The sequence below is a fragment of the Miniopterus schreibersii genome (genome assembly GCF_964146895.1).
Source record: "Miniopterus schreibersii genome assembly, chromosome: 4".
Classification (NCBI taxonomy): domain Eukaryota; kingdom Metazoa; phylum Chordata; class Mammalia; order Chiroptera; family Miniopteridae; genus Miniopterus; species Miniopterus schreibersii.
In genome coordinates this window covers 61,425,917-61,444,985 of record NC_138105.1, presented here as the reverse complement: position 1 = coordinate 61,444,985, position 19,069 = coordinate 61,425,917, and the positions used below count along the sequence as shown (strand labels likewise).

Genomic DNA, 19,069 nt, shown 5'->3' with positions numbered 1-19,069 from the left:
GCCCCCGGGGGCGAGGCGATTTGTGTCTTCTCAATACATTGTATTTGCTTGGCTGTTCTAGAGATCGTTTCCCTTTACTGAAATGTCCCGGGTGGGGGGGAAGCAGCCCAGCTAAAGGTACTTTAGAGGGAGATGAACTCAGGAATAAAAGCACGTGGCCGGGCAATGGACCACTGGACTGTTCTGCTCTTTTATGAGCTCAGTTCTCAAAGTAAAAAAGTATGGTTATTTCTTTTGTTTTGTTGTGTTTTTTTAACTTCTACCGCCCAGTAATCTACATCCACCACCTTGAAGCTAAAAAGATAAATCTGTGATCTGTTTCTAACGTTCTGCCTGTCTATCAAACTTCAGCATCAGCCTAGGTGAGGAGACAAGAGAGAAAATTGGCTTCTGTTTGGATCCCTACGCTAGCTTCACATGTATTAGGGATTATTTGTGCTCCCAGGCTGAATTCAAGGAAATAAAACCCTATTCCAGACAGCCACTATCTGTAGCTACACCACGCTTAAGGCACACTGAACAGGGGGAAACACAGGCGCTCCTCAGCAGATTTGAGAACGTGGTTTCGCCCCATCCACCCTCAGTTTTCCCATTATGGCTCTGCTGAGAGACAGGGAACCTTTGGGTTTTCTGTAAAGAGGTCTGCTTTTCATCAGGAACATGACAAAGAGGTAAATAAAGAGAAGGGACATTCCAGATGCAAAGGTGGCTCCTATCGCAACTAAAGAAGTGCCTCACATTTGGCATCAACCTTAACTAACTAACTAACTAACTAACTAACTAGCTAACTAACGGCAGTTTTTAGGAAAGTAATGTGGCCAAAACACACCACTCAGTTTTGTTAACCAGATACTCATTTAAGCTTCTGGCTGCTTTTATTTGCATCAAAAACTCCAATCAGATGACAAACACTATCTTGCAAAATTATTAAAAAATATAATTCCTTCTAAAATGGCTTTAGAAATACCAATATTTTTATGTCAACAGTGTTCCTTACATTGCAAAAGATTTCAATGCACTGCCAATTTTTTTTTTTAAGTCCTCACTCAAGGATACGCTTCCACCAGTTTTTAGAGAGAAAAACATCAATGTGAGAGAGAAACATCAATCAGTTGCCTCCCGTATGCATCCTGACTGGGGGTCGAACCCGCAACCTAGGTATGTGCCCTCACCAGAAACCAAACCCCAAACCTTTCAGTTACAGGACGTCGTTATAACCAACTGAGCCGCACTGACCAGGGCTGCACAACCCAGTTTTAGATGAAAAAACAATCTGCTGAAATTAATTCTGAACCTAAATAGGAGCCCATCTTGGTAGACTGGTCATAAAAAGTTTGCCAAGTTTTCATTTGATCTATAAAAAAACTGCCTTAACAATCATGATAAAATATCCAGTTATAGTAAATAGCAACATCACTGCAATGAGGGATATTTTGTATTTTTAATTGAAAAGTTTGTTAAGAGTGACTTCTTTCAGGCCCTAAGGTGAATTTAAAAGTTGAAAGTAGTTAATAAAATTCAATTTTGATGGAGCAGTAAAACAACCACAGTTTTAATATGTAGCAAGCATCAACAAATAAGGGAATGCGAAATATGACTGGCTGGACTCGAAGTGTTATAGTCCAAACTGGACTGTTTTCAGTACCCCTACCACTTCCTCTCACCTCCTCAGGGGTCCTTATCCAAACGCTCTGTTCCTGCCTCCCTGCCACATCTTCTAATGTCACTCTGCTCCCAAATGATTAATCTTTGCCATGATATTAAGTGAAAATTAGGAGAGAAAGGAGACCTGAACCTACTCTGTGGCCATTCCCTGATTCTACACGCTTTTAAGCTAATCTGAATGTTCCGATGTCACACAGGGGACGACACAGCACAGCAAATTCTTACTGTGTAATTCGGATTTCATAATCAAGATCAGAGGGACAGACACATGGATTAATGTAAACAACCCAGAAAAAGGGCATGCAAGTTTGCAAGGCAGGTAGATGTAACTACTGTAATTACATTTTCAATGATTTCAAAACAAATTATCTAGCATTTTAAGCATCATCAAGTCCAGGCTAAAATTATATTTCTGACTCAATTCTCCTGAATGTTAAATACTTTTGTGCAAAGAAACCAAGATGGTCCAGCTGAGCAAAGCTCTGTGGTGTCGAAAGAATGCTCAAAGCGCTTTTGCCATTTTTTTCCATCCCATGCTTAAGAAAAGAACATCTTACAAGTTTCTCAAATATTTATTTGTAGTATTTGCTTAATACGAATTAACTTCAACTCCTCCCATTCCTGAGCCTTCTAAATTCAGTAAGATGCCTTAGCTCCTGGTCTCTTTTGATAGTTACTTTTACAGTCTTGGACCCAGCTAACAAGGAACATTTGAAAGGAATCATACATACTGACCACCAAAGTTATTTTTACGAAGGCTGAGTGACAAAAAATTAGTACAGAGTCACATTTAGTCATTTTATAAAAACTACCTCTACAAATGCATTCTTATTCTTAACCTCAAGGCAAAAGCAAGAGTGGTAAGTTTTAGATAGTAGGATAGTATTTGTATCCCACTCATTAGGAAAACCTAATGGATTATTACCTCTCCCTGGATCTCTGAAAACTGAAGAATACAGGATGTTCCCAAAAGAAAAGAAAAAAACAACATGAGTCTTTGAGATTTTCCAAAACAATTTCTTCAGTCATCTTTCCTTTAGGATTTTGTGCACAAACTGTTATGGATAAACCAACTGGAGACCCTCTCAACCCACTATATACAAGAGAACAGAAACTTCTAGCAACTTAAAAGGTTGTAAGAAAATTTTTATGTTTTCATTTATTTAACTTTTAAAGAAGTAATTTGTTCATATGATCCCAAATCAAATAATATAAAAAGGCACACATACAGTGAGAAATCACCTGCCTCCCCTGCCTGCTCAGTTCCCCACATATTTCCACCTCCCAGGCAGATAAGAAATGGTATTAGTTTCTCCTCATATAGTTCCTTATGTACATATAAGCAAATCTATAAATAGCCACACTTCCCTCTTGTCCCCTCCTTTAATACAAATGGCAGCATTCTGCATCCTGCACTTCATTTTTAATTACTTAGTATATCCTGGTGATATAAGAAGTTTATACACTAAATTTCCATATTAGTACCTGGAGGGGTTCCTAATTATTTTTACAGCTGCATAGCACCCCTTTTATTTATTTGTGCATGTGTGTGCACACTAGTTGCAGATAACATGTATTTATTAACCACACTAAACCAACGGACATTTAGTTGGTTTCTAATCTTCTGCCATTAAAAACAAAGTCACAGTGGACATGCTGTATTCAGGTCATTTCCCATATATATGAGCACTGCTACTATGTAAGGATTCAATAGGGATCCCTATTGCATTAATAATGAACTTTGAATTCAAGGCAATGCCATATTTGAAGATGTTTTTCATTGTTTTATTTAAAATGCCACAGGGAGAACTCTGTTCCTTACTGCTAACGGTGGCGGGGGGTGGGGTGGGGCAAGGAAGGTTCTTTTCTCACTAATAAGAAAATATAATTTTAAGAATATTTATTTTCCTTAAAAATCTGTTAAGATGCTCTGCTTTGGATGATGAAACTACTGAGGGGTCCCTCATCTGAAAACGGGGAGCAACCCTGTACTTCCTACTAGAATAAGCCTGAAATCAAAACTTCGTTGCTTAGCATTATTTCCACTTTGTTTTTGAGCATCATAGTTATAATCCTCTATCGCATGAACTTCCTTATTCATTAAACAGGTTCATCCATAAAAATCTATCTTACGACATTTTTCCTCTACCTTTCCCCTAGTGAAAAGCAAAGGTGTCTAATTTTGATATGTGAACATTCATCTAACCTGCAGATCTGGAAACAAGAGAGAAGTTCACAGGACAGTGACGAGGCGTTGATTAAAGCCCGGTTATACCTGGTAACCTTTCAGGGCTCGTGGGTGGCAAGAGTTCAAAAGGCAAACTGACAGTTCCGCGGCTGGACTGGGAACAAAGTTAGTAATGGCAAGCTGGTCCCTTCTGATCTGCCTGACAACGCTCCAGTGTTTGCCAGAGGGTGGGGCTGCCGTGTTTGTCAGAGGAAGGCTGCAAACTGGGGAGAAAAGGGTATTCAACTTTTTTGAAGTATATGCCAACTTAAAATATATATTGCAATGGAGTGGAGACGTCCACATCCTCGCTGCTGGGACAGCACGATGTCAGGAAAATCCGAGAGGATGGGAATCAGGCTCTCCTCAGCTTCGCTACGTTGCCCGGCATCCCGAGAAATCAAGGCCACTCAACAGGGAAAGTCCTGGTAGAGTAACAAAGACGTGTAATGCCATATCGGCCCATTTAAATGGCATGTCCAGCGACCTTCTCCCCAGTCCTTCACAGAATTGCCCTGGGAAAGGTCTCCAATAAACTCTTAGCTGTCACATCCAAAACTGGCTTTTCAGTCTTCATTTTATGGTCTCTAAAGAATCTGGAAGGAGTCCTTCCTAAAGCCTTCCTCCCTCAGCTCCTGAGCCACCCCCCTCCCGAGTCTTCTTTTCCTCCGAGGACGCCTTCCAGCTGCTCAACCGCCCTGAGCTCCGAAATCAGTCTTCACCCCAGGCTTCCGGGCGCTTGAACTGGCATAGATACCTCAATGTCAAAAACTGAACTAAGTCATTTCCTTCCCCAAGCCTGTCCCTCCTACAGTTAATCTCTGTGTACTGTCACCTGGAAGCCCAGATGTCACCCCAGTTCCTCCCTTGCTCAGCTTCACTCTTCGGGCCCGCAGAGTTCTGAAGAGTCTGTCTGCTCAGTGTGTCTTCAGCCTCTCCTCCCTCCGCTCCCCACTGCTGAGTCTTCTCCCTTACCTTAGCTCTCCACCCTCGTTAAAGTTTTTTTCATACTTTTGCATTGATAACTGCATACATTTGTACTATATACGTTACTCTAATGTAATTTTATAGATCATAACCAGGAACACGAGTGGGGTCTAGGTGAGCTGTTAAGAAAACCTTTGCAATTCAACTTAAGCATGTCACTGCCCTGTCACTGCTTCAGTGCTCCCCAACTCCCCCACTCCTCCTGGGCACCTAATGTTGGAACTTCTAAAATAAGGCGCCTTTCCTCTGGGTTCTGCCCCATAACCCGCCCCCTACTGCACTCACACTGCAAGTGCTACCTCCAGCACAGCCAGCTCTCTCACCCCTCCACGCCGCCTCACGCTGCTGCTTCTCTCCTTCCCTGCCGGGGGTGGCCCCTATCGTCTTTTCAGCATGAAGCTTATGGGGTTATCTCTGCTCTGGAGCATCTCTTGATCCCTGCATAATGCACATGAAAGTGTCCACTCCCTCCTTGGGGCTCCTACTCCACCTGGTCATATTCCTATTATAGCATCTATGTTCCTTCGTTCTACTTATTTGGTGTAGATGAAGCACAAAGATTTTCTTTCAAGTAGATACTACTATCTCCTCCATTTAAACATAAGGAAACTAAAGGGAAATATGAAACCTGAAGAAATGTTGGCCAATATTTTCAAGAAACTTATAATTGAGGATTTGGGTTAAACATAGTTCCAAAAAAACACAGAATGTCATTTTTTTTCCTTATAAATATGTTTTCCTTAAAATATTTCATTTATTTATATATAAAAATAATAACACAATTTTCGAAAAACTCTGCTTTGTTCAGATAATTGCAACCTACGCTTTGCTTACCAAGAGCTAATCAAACCCGTCGTTAGTATAGAGGAGTGCTAACCTCTCTTAACCTCTCTTTCAGAGACGTGCTCGGTGATCAGTAAATTGGAGAGCTGAAGAGCAACTTATATATCTATAAACATTGATACATCTCATTTTTAAGACTGAGGTTACTAGTAGCTTGCCTAAGTAAAAGGATATATACACATAAATGTGTATGTGTTATTTCAGGTAAACTATGGGTAACCCAGATCTTAAAAATGAGTCTAATTTTTTGTCAACTTTATAACACTGTTCTTAAATTGTTATAAGGAAAATTTCAAACATATACAAAACCAAAATGTAGCATAATTAATAATAATAGAAAGAGTAGAATAATGAATCCCCTGAGCTTTAATAATTACCATTAAATGGCCAATATTCTTTTATCTAAACCGAGATTATTTTGAAGCAACTGCCTGATATCAGACTATTTTATATACCACTCACTTTTAACCTCCTGAAGGATTAAGTTATCAATACAGAGTGTGCCACCCACACTGGAGAGTACCAACATCTAACCAGGGCCCTCAGAAAATATCAGACACAAAACTGTAATACGTGATATCCAGTTACGACAACTTCAAGAAACCCCTTTAAGTAAATAATAATGATTTATCTATGCTTAAAATTCTGTTAAATTGGGGAAAGCTATAGTAACAAGTAAATAAATTCCAGCTAACAAAATTTCTGTTCCCTTATTTTTCTTTCTTCTAAGGGGCTGGGGGGAAGATTAATAACCAAAGAACTTAGACGCAAATATGCATAACCCTTGGACACAGACAATAGTGTAGTGAAGATCTGGCGGGGGGGGGGAATAGCGGGGAGATGGCCAATGGGGAACAAAAAGTTGTAATACTTTCAACAAAGATAAATTTTAAAAAATAATACTAACTTTTAGGCATAATCTTCTTATTCCTCATACGTTTTCAATCATATCAATATTTTACTATTAAAAATCTGATTTGAAGTTCCTTTTCTGAGACAAACAGCAAGAGTATTTTAAACAGAAATATCAACTTAATAACAAATTTTTTTAACCCCTAAAAATTACGGTAACAAGAAGGTCTATTAAATCGTATTCTATCAGATAAAAAGAAATGAACTCTAAATATATTCCAATAAGTTTCACATGCATTAGAGGAGGAGGAGAGATCTGGGCCTGCAGAACTAGTGTGTGCTATCTGAGAGGGGAAAGCTGAGTGGGAAATAGGTCTGCGACCGACAGAAAATAGTTATAAACACTCACCTTGTTGCTGCCCAGACTGTAAGATGGGATGAGATCTTGTCGGCTGCCAGACAACTGAGGAAGAAATGAAGAGGGGGATTAGTCCTTTATGTGTAAAAGCAGATAAATCTACAGTCCTGGAAATACCAGACTTTGAAAACCGAATCAACAGACTGTTAAGGTTGGGTAGTATCAGAGAGGCTGCCAAGACCACAGTTGCAAACTCAGTCTAGTGGCCTTTGGGGCACCGTGAGGCACATTTTTAAAAACTGAATTGGTTATCAACAATTTTAAGATGGGAGGTCTGCATAAGATCAGATATCCAGTTTACACTGAGGCAACAACCAGCTGGGCCTAGTAAGAGATACTTCATTTGTTTGTCCCGTTCCATTTAAAAGACGCCAGGTTACTGGCTTACCTTGCAGTGCTCTGATCTTACAACTCCTCTTTCTAGGTATTCATAGCAAATCTATACACACAAACTATTTATTTTAAACCACAGGATCCTAAGTACCAAATCTCTACACATATTAGTATATTTTAATATATCATTTTCTGAAGGAATGAGACGATATCAATATTGAATTAAAGTGCTATTTCTTAATCTCTGAGATCTAAGTCTGAGAGCATGAGTAACGTCATTCAGTCACTCAGGGGCCACCTATCACTACTGTCTCTCAAATGCTAAGGCTGCTCTTTGTCACAATGCTTGTACTGTGGTTTTTCTTGGTGTATCATCTCAGACAAAGGTATAATATTTCTCCTATCCATATCTTTATCAAAAGAAAAGGAGCCTGGCTGGGCATGGCTCAGAGATTGAGCACTGACCTATGAACCTGGAGGTCATGGTTCGATTCCCAGTCGGGGCACATGCCTGGGTTGCGGGCTCAATCCCCAGTAGGGGGTGTGCAGGTGGCAGCCCATCAATGACTCTCATCATTGATGTGTCTCTCTCTCCCTCTCCCTCCCTCTCTCTGAAATCAATACAAACATTTTTTTTAAAAAAGGTAAGAAAAGGAGAGATAGATCACAGGGCCACAAGCATATTTCTTTGTGAATAATTATTTGCATGCTAAATATGCACATAAATTATACATCCATATCTTAAGAGACAGCAACAAACTTAGGATACTGTTATGAAACAAACCTAACTTATTTTACTCATTTATACTACCCTGGATGGCCTGTAAGCAATTGAGTTTGTAAACCTAGACTTTGTCTCAATTTAAAAATAATTAAGTTAAGTCCAGAATATTCAAATGGCTTGCCCTAGGCACTTGGCTGGTTTTGTGTTAGTTCAACAAACACTCAAAGAACATCCAGTCACTGTGCTAGGCACTGGTGATAAAGATAAACGGGAAACATTAGAGAGGTACTTAAATGGGTACTTCCCCCTAACATTAGTAAGGGCAGTGACAAAGCTATGCATGGATGCTCCAGGGAAGAGAAAAGAGGCCCTGCAATCAGTTCAGGCTAGGAAATGATATCTGAGACGAGATTTAAAGGATGGCAAAGAGCTATTCAAGGGAAGGGGAGAAGGGAGAGGAGGCACAAGCGGGCCACAGAAGGGGATGGCATGGACTCACTCTGTTCACATTGGGAGAGCTAATGCTCCTCCTATTCAGCTTCCCCTTGCCCGTCAACTGCTCCTTCACCGCGACTTCCTGCCATCAGAAACGGAGGAAAACCACGGTCAGAGACACACCTCCGAAGCAGGGCTATCGAAGCAAGCCTGGACCTACCTATACACAAACACATTCCTAGTTCTCTAAATAATGACTGTAGCTTCACAAGACAAACGATCCCATGACAATCACTGTGGGATGTTCAAAGTTAGTTACACAGCTGACAGGTTACCTAGATCCTTCTCTTCTCTGTCCCTTGAAGCTGGCAGGTCAGTCCCAGGAGAAAGATTGTGAAAATTAGATCATTCACTTTTATTTTTCATTAGTATGTTTGGTTAAAAAAGTCTCAGATTGCTAGGTCACATGAGGTTTAGGGTTTCCCTAAGGATTAGGTTTACTGCTGGCATTTCTATTCTCCCTTCTAGAGGCCACTCTACGGCTGCGGCAGGTAAGTCCAGCTGAGCAAAGAAGGGCCCACTGTGCCTCATTACTGTGTATTTCTTCAGCAACATTATTGCCTAGTATGAAGGCATTTTAAAATAATTCTTTAGCCAGCAAGAGTTACATATTTTCTCCCATTACTTCAAGGCAACTAGATACCAGTTAGTGTCTTGGAAAAAGTAACTTTCCAAATGTAGCTTTTGTGTCCTCAAAGAAGACACCACAAATTAAGCTAAATTAATATTCTCCACTTAAGTAGATGCTCAAAAGATTGCACGTAAGAGAACTATGATGAGCAGAAAGTCAAGCACAGAATCGGGCTGGGTGGGCACCACCGCGACCAGCTCCGGGCTGACCTGGCGAAGGCGGTCCAGCGTGAGCAGGTTCTCCACGGCCAGCACGCTTCGGAGGTACTTTTCAATATAAGCCTCTGAGTCAGCAGCAGCTGTGTTTTCAACATTAGCTGCCATTCTCGCTAATGTTTCTCGTTCCTCCACTCCCTGGGCATCCTGGGGAATGGGAAGTTATATGTTAAGTACATTGCAGAAGAAAACAGTGTAAAAGCTTCTTGATCTATACAAACACACACGCACATACAGAGAATTGAACTAACAAATGGGATGTAGTCCAAAGGTCCATTTTAAAGTCAGCTTCTGGAACTCAAAATGCCTTTCCCACAGAAGTCATGGTATAAATGGTGGTCAGGTTGCCTTGAAAGGCTAAACAGTGTAGCTGAAATAGCACATTCTCAACAACACTGTTCTCTGTGTGATTTGCACTGTAAACAAAAACATTAGTGGTTGGAAAGGATTTGGTGGGCTAGCTGGAAAGAGAACCACCACAATATTTTAGCAATGTATCTTGAGGGGCAAGAGAAAAGAATGAGGATCTGGGGGACAGCTAGACAAGGGTGGGATCCAAACAAGCCTAGTAAGAGGCAGACATGGGTGTGGAGAGTAGAGTGGAAAGAAGGGTGGGTTTCAGCACTTTCACAAAGCAGCCTGCCATGGACTATAGACTGAAGATGTGTCAGATTCTACAACTGGTCTCGATCCTCAACTCTGGAGCAGCAGAGCCGACCAAGAAGAGAAGCATCCAGGCAAATTCTCACTGTGCTTTCCAAAGAGCCCAAGCCTGCTCCCCTGTCTGACATGGGCAGGCCATGCATATAAATGGGATATGCACAAGTCAGGGAGGGATTTTTATTAATGTATTTAATTATTTCAGGCAAACTTAGTTTATAACAAATTATTCTGTCCAGGGAAGATCAGATACTTTATTTATGTGTGAATTTATTATAATAATGTCAAAAACTACAAAATACATATCCATAATCCACAGCATCTTAAGATGCCATCAACTTTAAGAAAAAACCCCTTCGCTCTAACCGATTCGGCTCAGTGGTTAGAGCACTGGCTCGCGGACTGAGGGTCCCGGGTTTGATTCTGGCCAAGGGTAGGTACCTGGGTTGCAGGCTTGATCCCCAGCCCTGGTCGGGGCATGTGCGGGAGGCAACCAATCGATGTGTCTCTTTCACATCGATGTTTCCATCTCTCTCCTCTCTCTCTCCACCTTCCACTCTCTCTGAAAAGCGATGGAAAAAATATCCTCGGCTAAAGATTAAAAAATAAAAAAAGAAACCCATCATTTTATATACCTCTAAGGAGAAAAAAATTCTGCCTATTAATTTTAAGATATCGTTAATTGTAAGATACATTCTGACTTCAAAAATATTTTTAAAAATTTAAATGAGCATTAGAATGGATAAAAAAGGAAGAATTTGGAAGATGGCAAAACTTTTGACTCCTATAGAAACACACCTGAGCCTTTTAATAAGCCTGAGAAGAAGAAATCATCTTCATTTTATAGACTAGGAAAGAGGAAGGCCACATAATTAGGAAAAGAGGCAAGACTAGAACTTAGGTCTCCTAACTCCTGAGAGAATACATATTCTTTTTACCACGCAACACAAAATACTTTTTGGTGTCTGAAGGGAGCAGACGTTATCCTGATTGAGAAAGAGGAAACTTGAATTTTAAGAAACACCTATTTGTTCATGTTACCCACACACCTATCAAGATACAAAACACTACCATTACATCAGGAAGTCCATTTATGGGCTTCACGGTCGGACCTTAGCCTTCCTCAAGGCAAGATCATTTCTTTTGACCATACATGTTAAGAGCTTCACCTGTTTTAGAATTTCAAATAAATGAAATCATACTCTTTTGTGTCTAGCTTCTTTCAATTGGCATAATTTTGAGATTCATTCATATAGTTCATTTCTTTGTATAGCTGAGCAAGATCCCACAGTATGGAAATACCGCAATTTATGTATCCATTCCTTTGTCGATGGAAGTTTGGGTTGTTCCCAGTTTCGGGTTATTTTCAATGAAACTGCTCTGAATATTCCTGTGTAAGTCTTTATGGACAGATGCTTCCATGTCTCTTGGCTAAGGACTGAGGAGTGGAATTACTGGGTCATGGGGCAGGTGTCTATTTTCTAAAGCGGTGTATCATTTTATACTCCCACCAGCAATGAAAGCATTCTAGTTGCTTAAAAAAAAAAGTGAAGATGTTTCTTGTTGCCCTCTGGCCTATGACCACTTCTTGCCACCAAGCTCTCATAGCTTCTGTAATATGGAACACAAAAGGAGTTTTCAGGGCTTTTCATGATGAAACCTAGCTTCTTAAGGGATCTTTTTGTTTTTAAATAAAAAATAAACCGAGTGTAGTCCTTACACTGTAAGCTTAAGTCTCACTTCTCCTTTCTCTTTATCATCAGGATTTGGCAATGTGAGAATAATGCTTGCCCACTGAGATGTTCAGCTAATTATTTACAGTAGCTCAATCACATGAGGTTGTGTGTCTGTCTTTCAGCTAGTTCCCCCGCATTTCTTCCCATTGAAAACCATACCACCTGAAGAATTAAAGCACGTTTAAAGAGGGTAAGAAAACTACAAATGGGAGGGGAGAAGTGAGTGGGGACAGAAAGGTGAAGAGAGAAAAGGAAAGAGTGAAGATGCTTCACTATAGCTGTCACTGTTTCTCAACTGCATTCAAACCGTTTACAGAGCTGAGATCTGAAACCACCGGGAAAACACACAAAACATTCAGATACAGAGAACAAAGAGCAAGGCTCTAGTTAAACATATAAGTACGCAAAGAGTAATCTATTATAGACCCAAGATTATGCAGGTAGTCTAACTCGGAAAACAGACTTAGCATTTGTTCAGCAGGCTCCAAATTAAATAGTTTAACAGTTAATATTTACTATGAAAGTCTAACACTTTGAAGATCCGGGAAAAAACAAGTTACTGTTTGACATTATTTGAAGGAAAAGTGTTCGGCAATACAAGAAATCTAAAACGAAACCCAAACACTGTGGAATCGTTTTACTCTTCCCACTGAAAACCATACCACCTGAAGAATCAAAGCACTTTTAAAGAGGGTAAGAAAACTACAAATGGGAGGGGAGAAGTGAGTGGGAACAGTATGTTGTTCCATCTATTGTTCAAGCACCCAACGGAATCGCTGAACACATACGGAACCCTCAACTAAAGAGACGGAGCTGTGGACGGGGGGTGAGAGGCAGTGCTCACCCCCAGGGCTCAGGTTGCAGGCTCCACTCCTGAGAAGGGAGTCTCACCTCCTCACTCCCTCCCGCTTTCAGACAGTGAGTGTGGCAGAGGGACTGCTCTTCTCTCTCTTTGTCACAGAGTCCTTTTCTTAGGCCCCTCGTGTCCCCTACCCCTGCAAGGAAGGCCTCCAACACCAGCGGTACCAGTGCCCAGGTGAATAAGTCTGTCTAAATCAGGGGTAACACATTAGGAAACATAAACTGCATCCTCCAATAAGCTTCTGTCAGGAATATTTTAAGCTCCTTTTGTTTAAGTCCTGTGAATGTCTCACTTAGTTTGTAAAGAGAAATAATAATAATAAAATAATAATAGTAACTATAATAATAACAGCAATTACAATTTATAGTTTAGAGTGCGCACAACAATTTGTATACACTGTCTCATTTAATTCTTAAAACAAACCTGTTCGGAAGGTATCACTAACCTCATCTGATAAATGAAAAAATTTAGGCTCAGAGTAACCTTGGCAAGTTCACTTTGCTAACAGGTAAAAGAAACAAGATTTCTGTTTCACTCCAAAATGAAACCCTAGGTCTCTATGCTATGCTATGCTGTGTATGCTATGCTATGCTATGTTGCCTCCTTTTGAGGGTTACAATATTATCTTATGTCTTTTTAAAATTTTATTATTATAGTTGACATTACAGCATTATATTAGTTTCAGGTGTTCAACACAGTGATGACATTTATATGCCTTACAATGCAATCGCCACAATAAGCCTAGTAAGGATCTGCCACCATACAAAGTTATTATATTACTATTTTATCTGCTGTATCTTACATCCCTGTGACTTTATTTTATAACTGGAAGTTTATACCTTTTATTCCTCTTTCTCTTTTATCAGTGAAAAAGTGTTGACTTGCTTTTCAAAACAATGTTCTTCTTTAACAAAATACTAAAGCCGGACCCTTCAAAGCCACAAGTACATTTTACTGAGTCAAGTCAAGATTAGGAAATTCCTCTAAAAATCTATAGCCTTTTTCTAAATATACATTTCCATTTTGTACATATTTCTTGGGTAGGTGACTCTTCAGGGAGTTAGCTCTTTTTACATGTTTATTTTTAGTAAATTCAAATTTCATATGATCCTTTACCTCTGGAATATTGGAGACAATTTCAAAAGTCACTCCGCAGCCAGGAATAGAACTTCGATGAGACATCTTTTTTAGGAGACTCTGAGCAAAACCCTGGAAAAACAAAATAGGAGAAATGGTTTCCCACCTCAAAAAGTGAGTTTACATTAACAGAGAAACAGCATAAAGGATACTGCATTCACTCCAACCAAAAAGAAACAGCACATATTTCCAACCTATGCAAGTTGAAATCTAAACCACTAAATATAGATTCCTCAACTTTGTCTTAGTGCACACAACCAATTTTAGATATTTGTGCATCCACATGTGTGCAGTGGTGACAGGTCCTATACTCGGCACATGGAAAGAACAGACCCTAACCTCTGGAAACTGATGCCAGGCATCCGGTTCAACTCTGCTTAAAGGCTACAGAAATAAGGCTGTTGACTTCCACACAATAAAATGACCTTCTAACTAAGATGTAAGCAAGGACTGGTGACTCTTACACTTTTTTTTTTCCAGCACGATGGACATCTTGTACCATGAATATTGACAAGTTCAGGCATTAAATTCTTGACCAAAGCAGGATCATTATGAAGGATGATTTAAGAGTGCATGGTCATTGTTTATGCTGACTGCGCTCTTTGCACAGTTAGGAATTGAACTGTTGAATTAATGCATAGATGACTCATTTGAAGATGCTGCTAAGACTGAATATCCTGGAGAGGTTGAGAGAGCAGGGATGAGGGCAGAATACAATTGGTGAATAAAGATAAGAAGAGAGAATATTAAACTAACACTCAACCCTTTTCCTCACGCACAAGGGAAGCAGGAAATATGTGAAAACCCCCAAAGAAAACAGAAAAATCAAGCTGCTTGGTCTTAGAAATACATACTTTCACAAACCTACTGAATAATTTCTTTCCTATTTAGTAATCTTACATTAATTTTTTTTAATTGTTAGCATCATTTCTCGCCCTTTTGGCTAAGATCAAGTGCAGTATCTGTTCTTATCAGTTTAATAAAAAGCGGTGAGCCTCTTAGAACACTAAGGGAACATTTATTCACCCCTTCACTCTCCCGACCTCAGCCCTGCAATGCTGAGCCACGGCCTGTCCCGCTGGTCAGAGAGCAGCTACAGCTGTTTCCTAATGGGGGGGGGGGGTGCCCCTGTCATCATCCGTTCTTGTTTTCCAATTCTATGGAATTCCTGAAGCTGACCTGCATGCATTAGGGTCCTAAGGAAGTCCCTGTTCTTGCTATAGTTATTTTTAGAAATGAAATACCTGAAATTGGGAGGAAAACTGCCATGTCCTAAAATACTAACAGTTCATTCAGTGTCAACTTGATACTATCAACTCATTTCAACCGGGGGTGGGGGGTGGGAATGGGGAATGTGGCACATCCTTGCCCTGTAACAAAAAATAAAAACAAACAAAAAAAATACGGAAAAAACTTGATGTCATGATTCACCCTTTCTGTTAAAAATTCTGTGGGGCCAGTACCCAGTCAGTCTCCGTTGTAACCAGGTCAGTCTCAGCACCTGGCAACCAGAATCTCTAGTTCTGAAATGGCAAATAACTCTTCAAAATGCTCCCCAGGAACAGCGTGTCGTTTTCAATCCCTTAAAGCCTTCCGAGAAAAGGGAGGCCGGGAGAAGAGTGAAAGGAGACACACCATATACATCTATGGTAACCCGATGACCTGGGTTTTATTGATGTTGGATTGCCCAGCTAAAGAGCTGCAATTTTAACAGCATTACCGCCAGTCTTCATTTCGAAGATTGATATCACTGTGACATTTAGAACTAAAGATTAATTTTTAGGGGTGGTGATTACATCTAGGACTCTGTCAACCATGACTGTGCTCTTTTAAATGAAAAGATTTATTTTCATCTGTCCTGGTTTTAGTCAGTGTATTGAGAAGGCCTCCAAAGAGTGAGCATGGGCAGTTAAAAAGAATCCCTAGAATCAACCTCCCAAATCCTATATTTGAAAAACCAATAATAGAAATAGTTTCTATCCACCTAGAAACATTCTACTAAACCCCTTCAAGTAGCACGAGGTCCTTCATAGTCTGGCTGCAACTATGACAGCCACATACAGCCTTGGCCTCTGCAGAGCACCTGCTTCTCAAGGTCCCTAGGCCTGCCACGCCCTTTCCATCTTCACCCCCTCCGCACATGTATTTCCACGGAATAGCCACCAACAGCCTCCTTGTCTGTAAAAAGGCAGCTCAACTCTCCCTCCCCCCCCCACCCGCAATCTTTCAGCATGTGCTGAGCACCTGCATTAGGGCCCTGCTGCAATAGAGCAGAGCCGCCTGTTTATACATCTACATAGGCCCACGGACGCTGGCTCTGTAAGGACCGGGACTATTTCTTATTCATCTTTTACCCCAGAGCTTGATAGAGTACACTTCCCAAATTTATGAATCAGCAAATTCGCAGAGCTGGCGGAAAGGAAAGAGAAGTATGGAAAACAAAGGGTAAGCGGCACAAAGGCCAACTGCAGGGACCCTCCTCATCTTACAGCACCCAGAGGAAAAGTCAAAACAGAAGCAGCAAACTCCACCCTGACACCCCCCAAATGGCTGTAATTTGTGACTGTGCAGTAAGAAGGATCCAGTGTAATGATTCAGTGCTGTCTAGGAGGAAGTCAGGATGACATGTGCTGGAACTGAAGCAAGCCCAGCTACAGGACAGGAAGGGTCCCCTGGAGAAGAGCCTGCAGGGACAGGAGGCCAGAGCACTCATTCCATGGTCCTGCCCTCACGCCGGACCAGTGGTTAAAGTCAGTTCTTCCGCTAGGATTAATGACTCACCTGCCGGCCGTGAACATTGACACAGATTCGTTTGCGTAACACCAACTGCATGTCAGCTGGGTGGCTGAGCTGGACCGTCACCCGCACAATCAGAAACACCCGCTCATCCGCAGGTGTGCCTTTACTGAGCTGCGGGCAGCTGTGCACTGCCGAGTCCCAGGAGGCCTCCGCTTTCACCTGCAGAGAAGAGAGAGAGAGCATGCTCTTCCACCTCCTCCTAAAAACAGAAAACCGCACAAAGAGACATCTTGGCTTGAGCTGAAGTGGTACATGCCAGTCATGAGGGAGTCTCCTAAGAGATTGCGTGCCCGAGAGACTGCGGAGGCAGGACATGGCCTCAGTCGCCCTGGTCTGGGAAGTACAGAGCAGGATGTTCTTGGCTGGCTGGTTGGCTTTGACATTTTTATTTTGAAAAATGCTCAAACATAAAAATTTTTTGCAAATTCAGTTCAATGAACTCCTGTATATCTTTCATCTAGATTCATCAACTGCCACTCGTCCTTTCCCTCTTTCTCACAACATATACACATACGGTGCTGTTATTATTATTATTTGCTGAGTAAGTTAGAGACATGCTACTGGACTTCCCTAAGTACTTCAGCAACTACTGTCTGAGAGCAAGGGCATCCTCTGACTTAACCAAAGGGCAATGATCATATTCAGGAAGTTTAACATCAATGCAATGCTGTTATGTAATACAGAATCCACACGCAAATATTTCAACCGTTCCAATCCAGGATCACAAACTACATTTAGTTGTCACTATCCCTTTAGTCTACTTTAACATGAAATGGTTCCCCAGTCTTTCTTTATCATGCGTGACACTGAGTGACTAAAGAAGTTTTACTGTGCCCAGCGGGCATGGCTCAGCCGTTGGGCATCGACCTAGGATGCAGGAGGTCACGGTTTGATTCCGACTCAGGGCACATGCCTGGGTTTTGGGCTCAATCCCCAGTAGGGAGCGTGCAGGAGGCAGCCGATCAATGACTCTCTCATCATGGATGTTTCTATCTCTCTCTCTCCCTCTCCCTTCCTCTCTCTGAAATCAATAAAGATATATTTAAAAAAAAAAAAAGTTTTACAGAGTGTACAACAACTGGATTGTCTAGCTGTTTGCCACTGTGCTAGACCCAGGTTTTGCATCTCAGGCACACCCCTAAGTGACGATGTGTCCTTCAAAGCATCTTATCAGGTTTCTTTCCTTAAAATATTGTATAATTTTTCTAATACACTCAAAATTTTTAAAATGAGCCCCCATTGTATACCCATCACTCGGATTCAAACATTATTAGGATTTTGCCACACTGGCTTCACTGATTCTTTTCTTCCCTTTAAAAAAAGTCTTTATTGAAGAATTACAAAGCAAATCCTAGGCATAGTGTCATAGTGTCATTTTATCTCTTCACTTCAGTAGCATTTCCCTAGAGAGCGGACCCCTGCTGACCTAAACGATGAATTCTATGAGAGCTTTCACCAGGAGAGGAGTAAACAGTGAATGGAGTAATCTGATGGTCCACTCCTTCTGGAAGTGGTTCCACTCTTCCTGGGAGTCAGAATGAAAAGTTTTGTTTACATTTCTTGAGAAATGTAAGCACTGAAATAGCGACCTTGCTGACTGCTTCAAAAGGCTCCTGGAAAGGTTCAAGAAACGACTTTTCATCCAGTTCTCCCCAGTTACGCGTTACTCACCTCTCCATCGTGCTGTTTGACAATCTGCAGCTCAAAGAACTCGTCCTCCTCTTCCCCAGTGAGGGTAGCATCCCATCCACCAGCTTCTGGGTCATCAAGATTGTCCTGAGAGCTGAAATCATCAGCTAAAAGCAAAGAAGCGCCATTAAGCACGAAGATCATTTTAAAGGATAACCCCTACCAGTTAAATTTCAATGTGCTTAGTATTAAAATTCTTCTGCATCAAATTTCATTTCCTTTGGCTCTAAAATCTCACATGACATGGATGATGACCATTAAACAGTTCACAGATCTTAGAGATGGAAAGTGCCTCAAGAAATTATCTTATCCAGTCTCCTACCTTTATGCCTTATTTTACATGAAAGGCAACTGAAGCCAAAATACCCAAGAGGTTACTCAAGGTCAGTCCATAAATGTTAATGATAATAAGATTATAACCCAAATTCCCTATCTTTTAGTGCACTGAAAAAAAACAAGAAGCTAGAGCTATTCCAATTATCTGACAGTTAAGTTCAACAAAAGAATCAATTGGCTACATGAACTAGAAACTGGAGGGTTGCCCCGTGGCCCTTCGGTTTCTCGTTCCAAGCCTGGCCCTCCCCACTCCCTATCTATAAGCCTGCAAGTAGGCATCAAAGGTATCTTTTTAGTATGTGGGCTTAGGTGGATCAAGAATGGGCATAAGGCTGAACAAGGTCCTGATTATGTCTAGGAATATCCATACTAACAGCCTAGGTCTTCTTTAGGCTTAGTCTTTTCCACTTCTCTCTCTTTATCTCTCTCTCTTTATCTCTCTCTCTCTCTCTGTCTCTCT

The 19,069-nt window shown here is 41.0% G+C and overlaps 1 protein-coding gene across 2 annotated transcripts in view; it reads right to left on the bottom strand.

Moving 5' to 3' along the window:
• The window catches only part of KIF13B (kinesin family member 13B), a 174,141-nt gene that overhangs the window by 34,724 nt on the left and 120,348 nt on the right, over positions 1-19,069 (bottom strand). Inside the window, exons 30-36 of one of the 2 annotated variants that reach the window (XM_081136639.1) lie at positions 18,256-18,380; positions 16,567-16,743; positions 13,765-13,857; positions 9,385-9,537; positions 8,549-8,626; positions 6,984-7,037; positions 2,591-2,611 (exon numbers count right to left, since the gene is read on the bottom strand). In XM_081136639.1, the coding sequence (XP_080992765.1) occupies positions 2,591-2,611; positions 6,984-7,037; positions 8,549-8,626; positions 9,385-9,537; positions 13,765-13,857; positions 16,567-16,743; positions 18,256-18,380 (701 nt within the window). The remainder of the gene's footprint in view (positions 1-2,590; positions 2,612-6,983; positions 7,038-8,548; positions 8,627-9,384; positions 9,538-13,764; positions 13,858-16,566; positions 16,744-18,255; positions 18,381-19,069) is intronic. The other variant, XM_081136638.1, reaches the window with a different exon arrangement.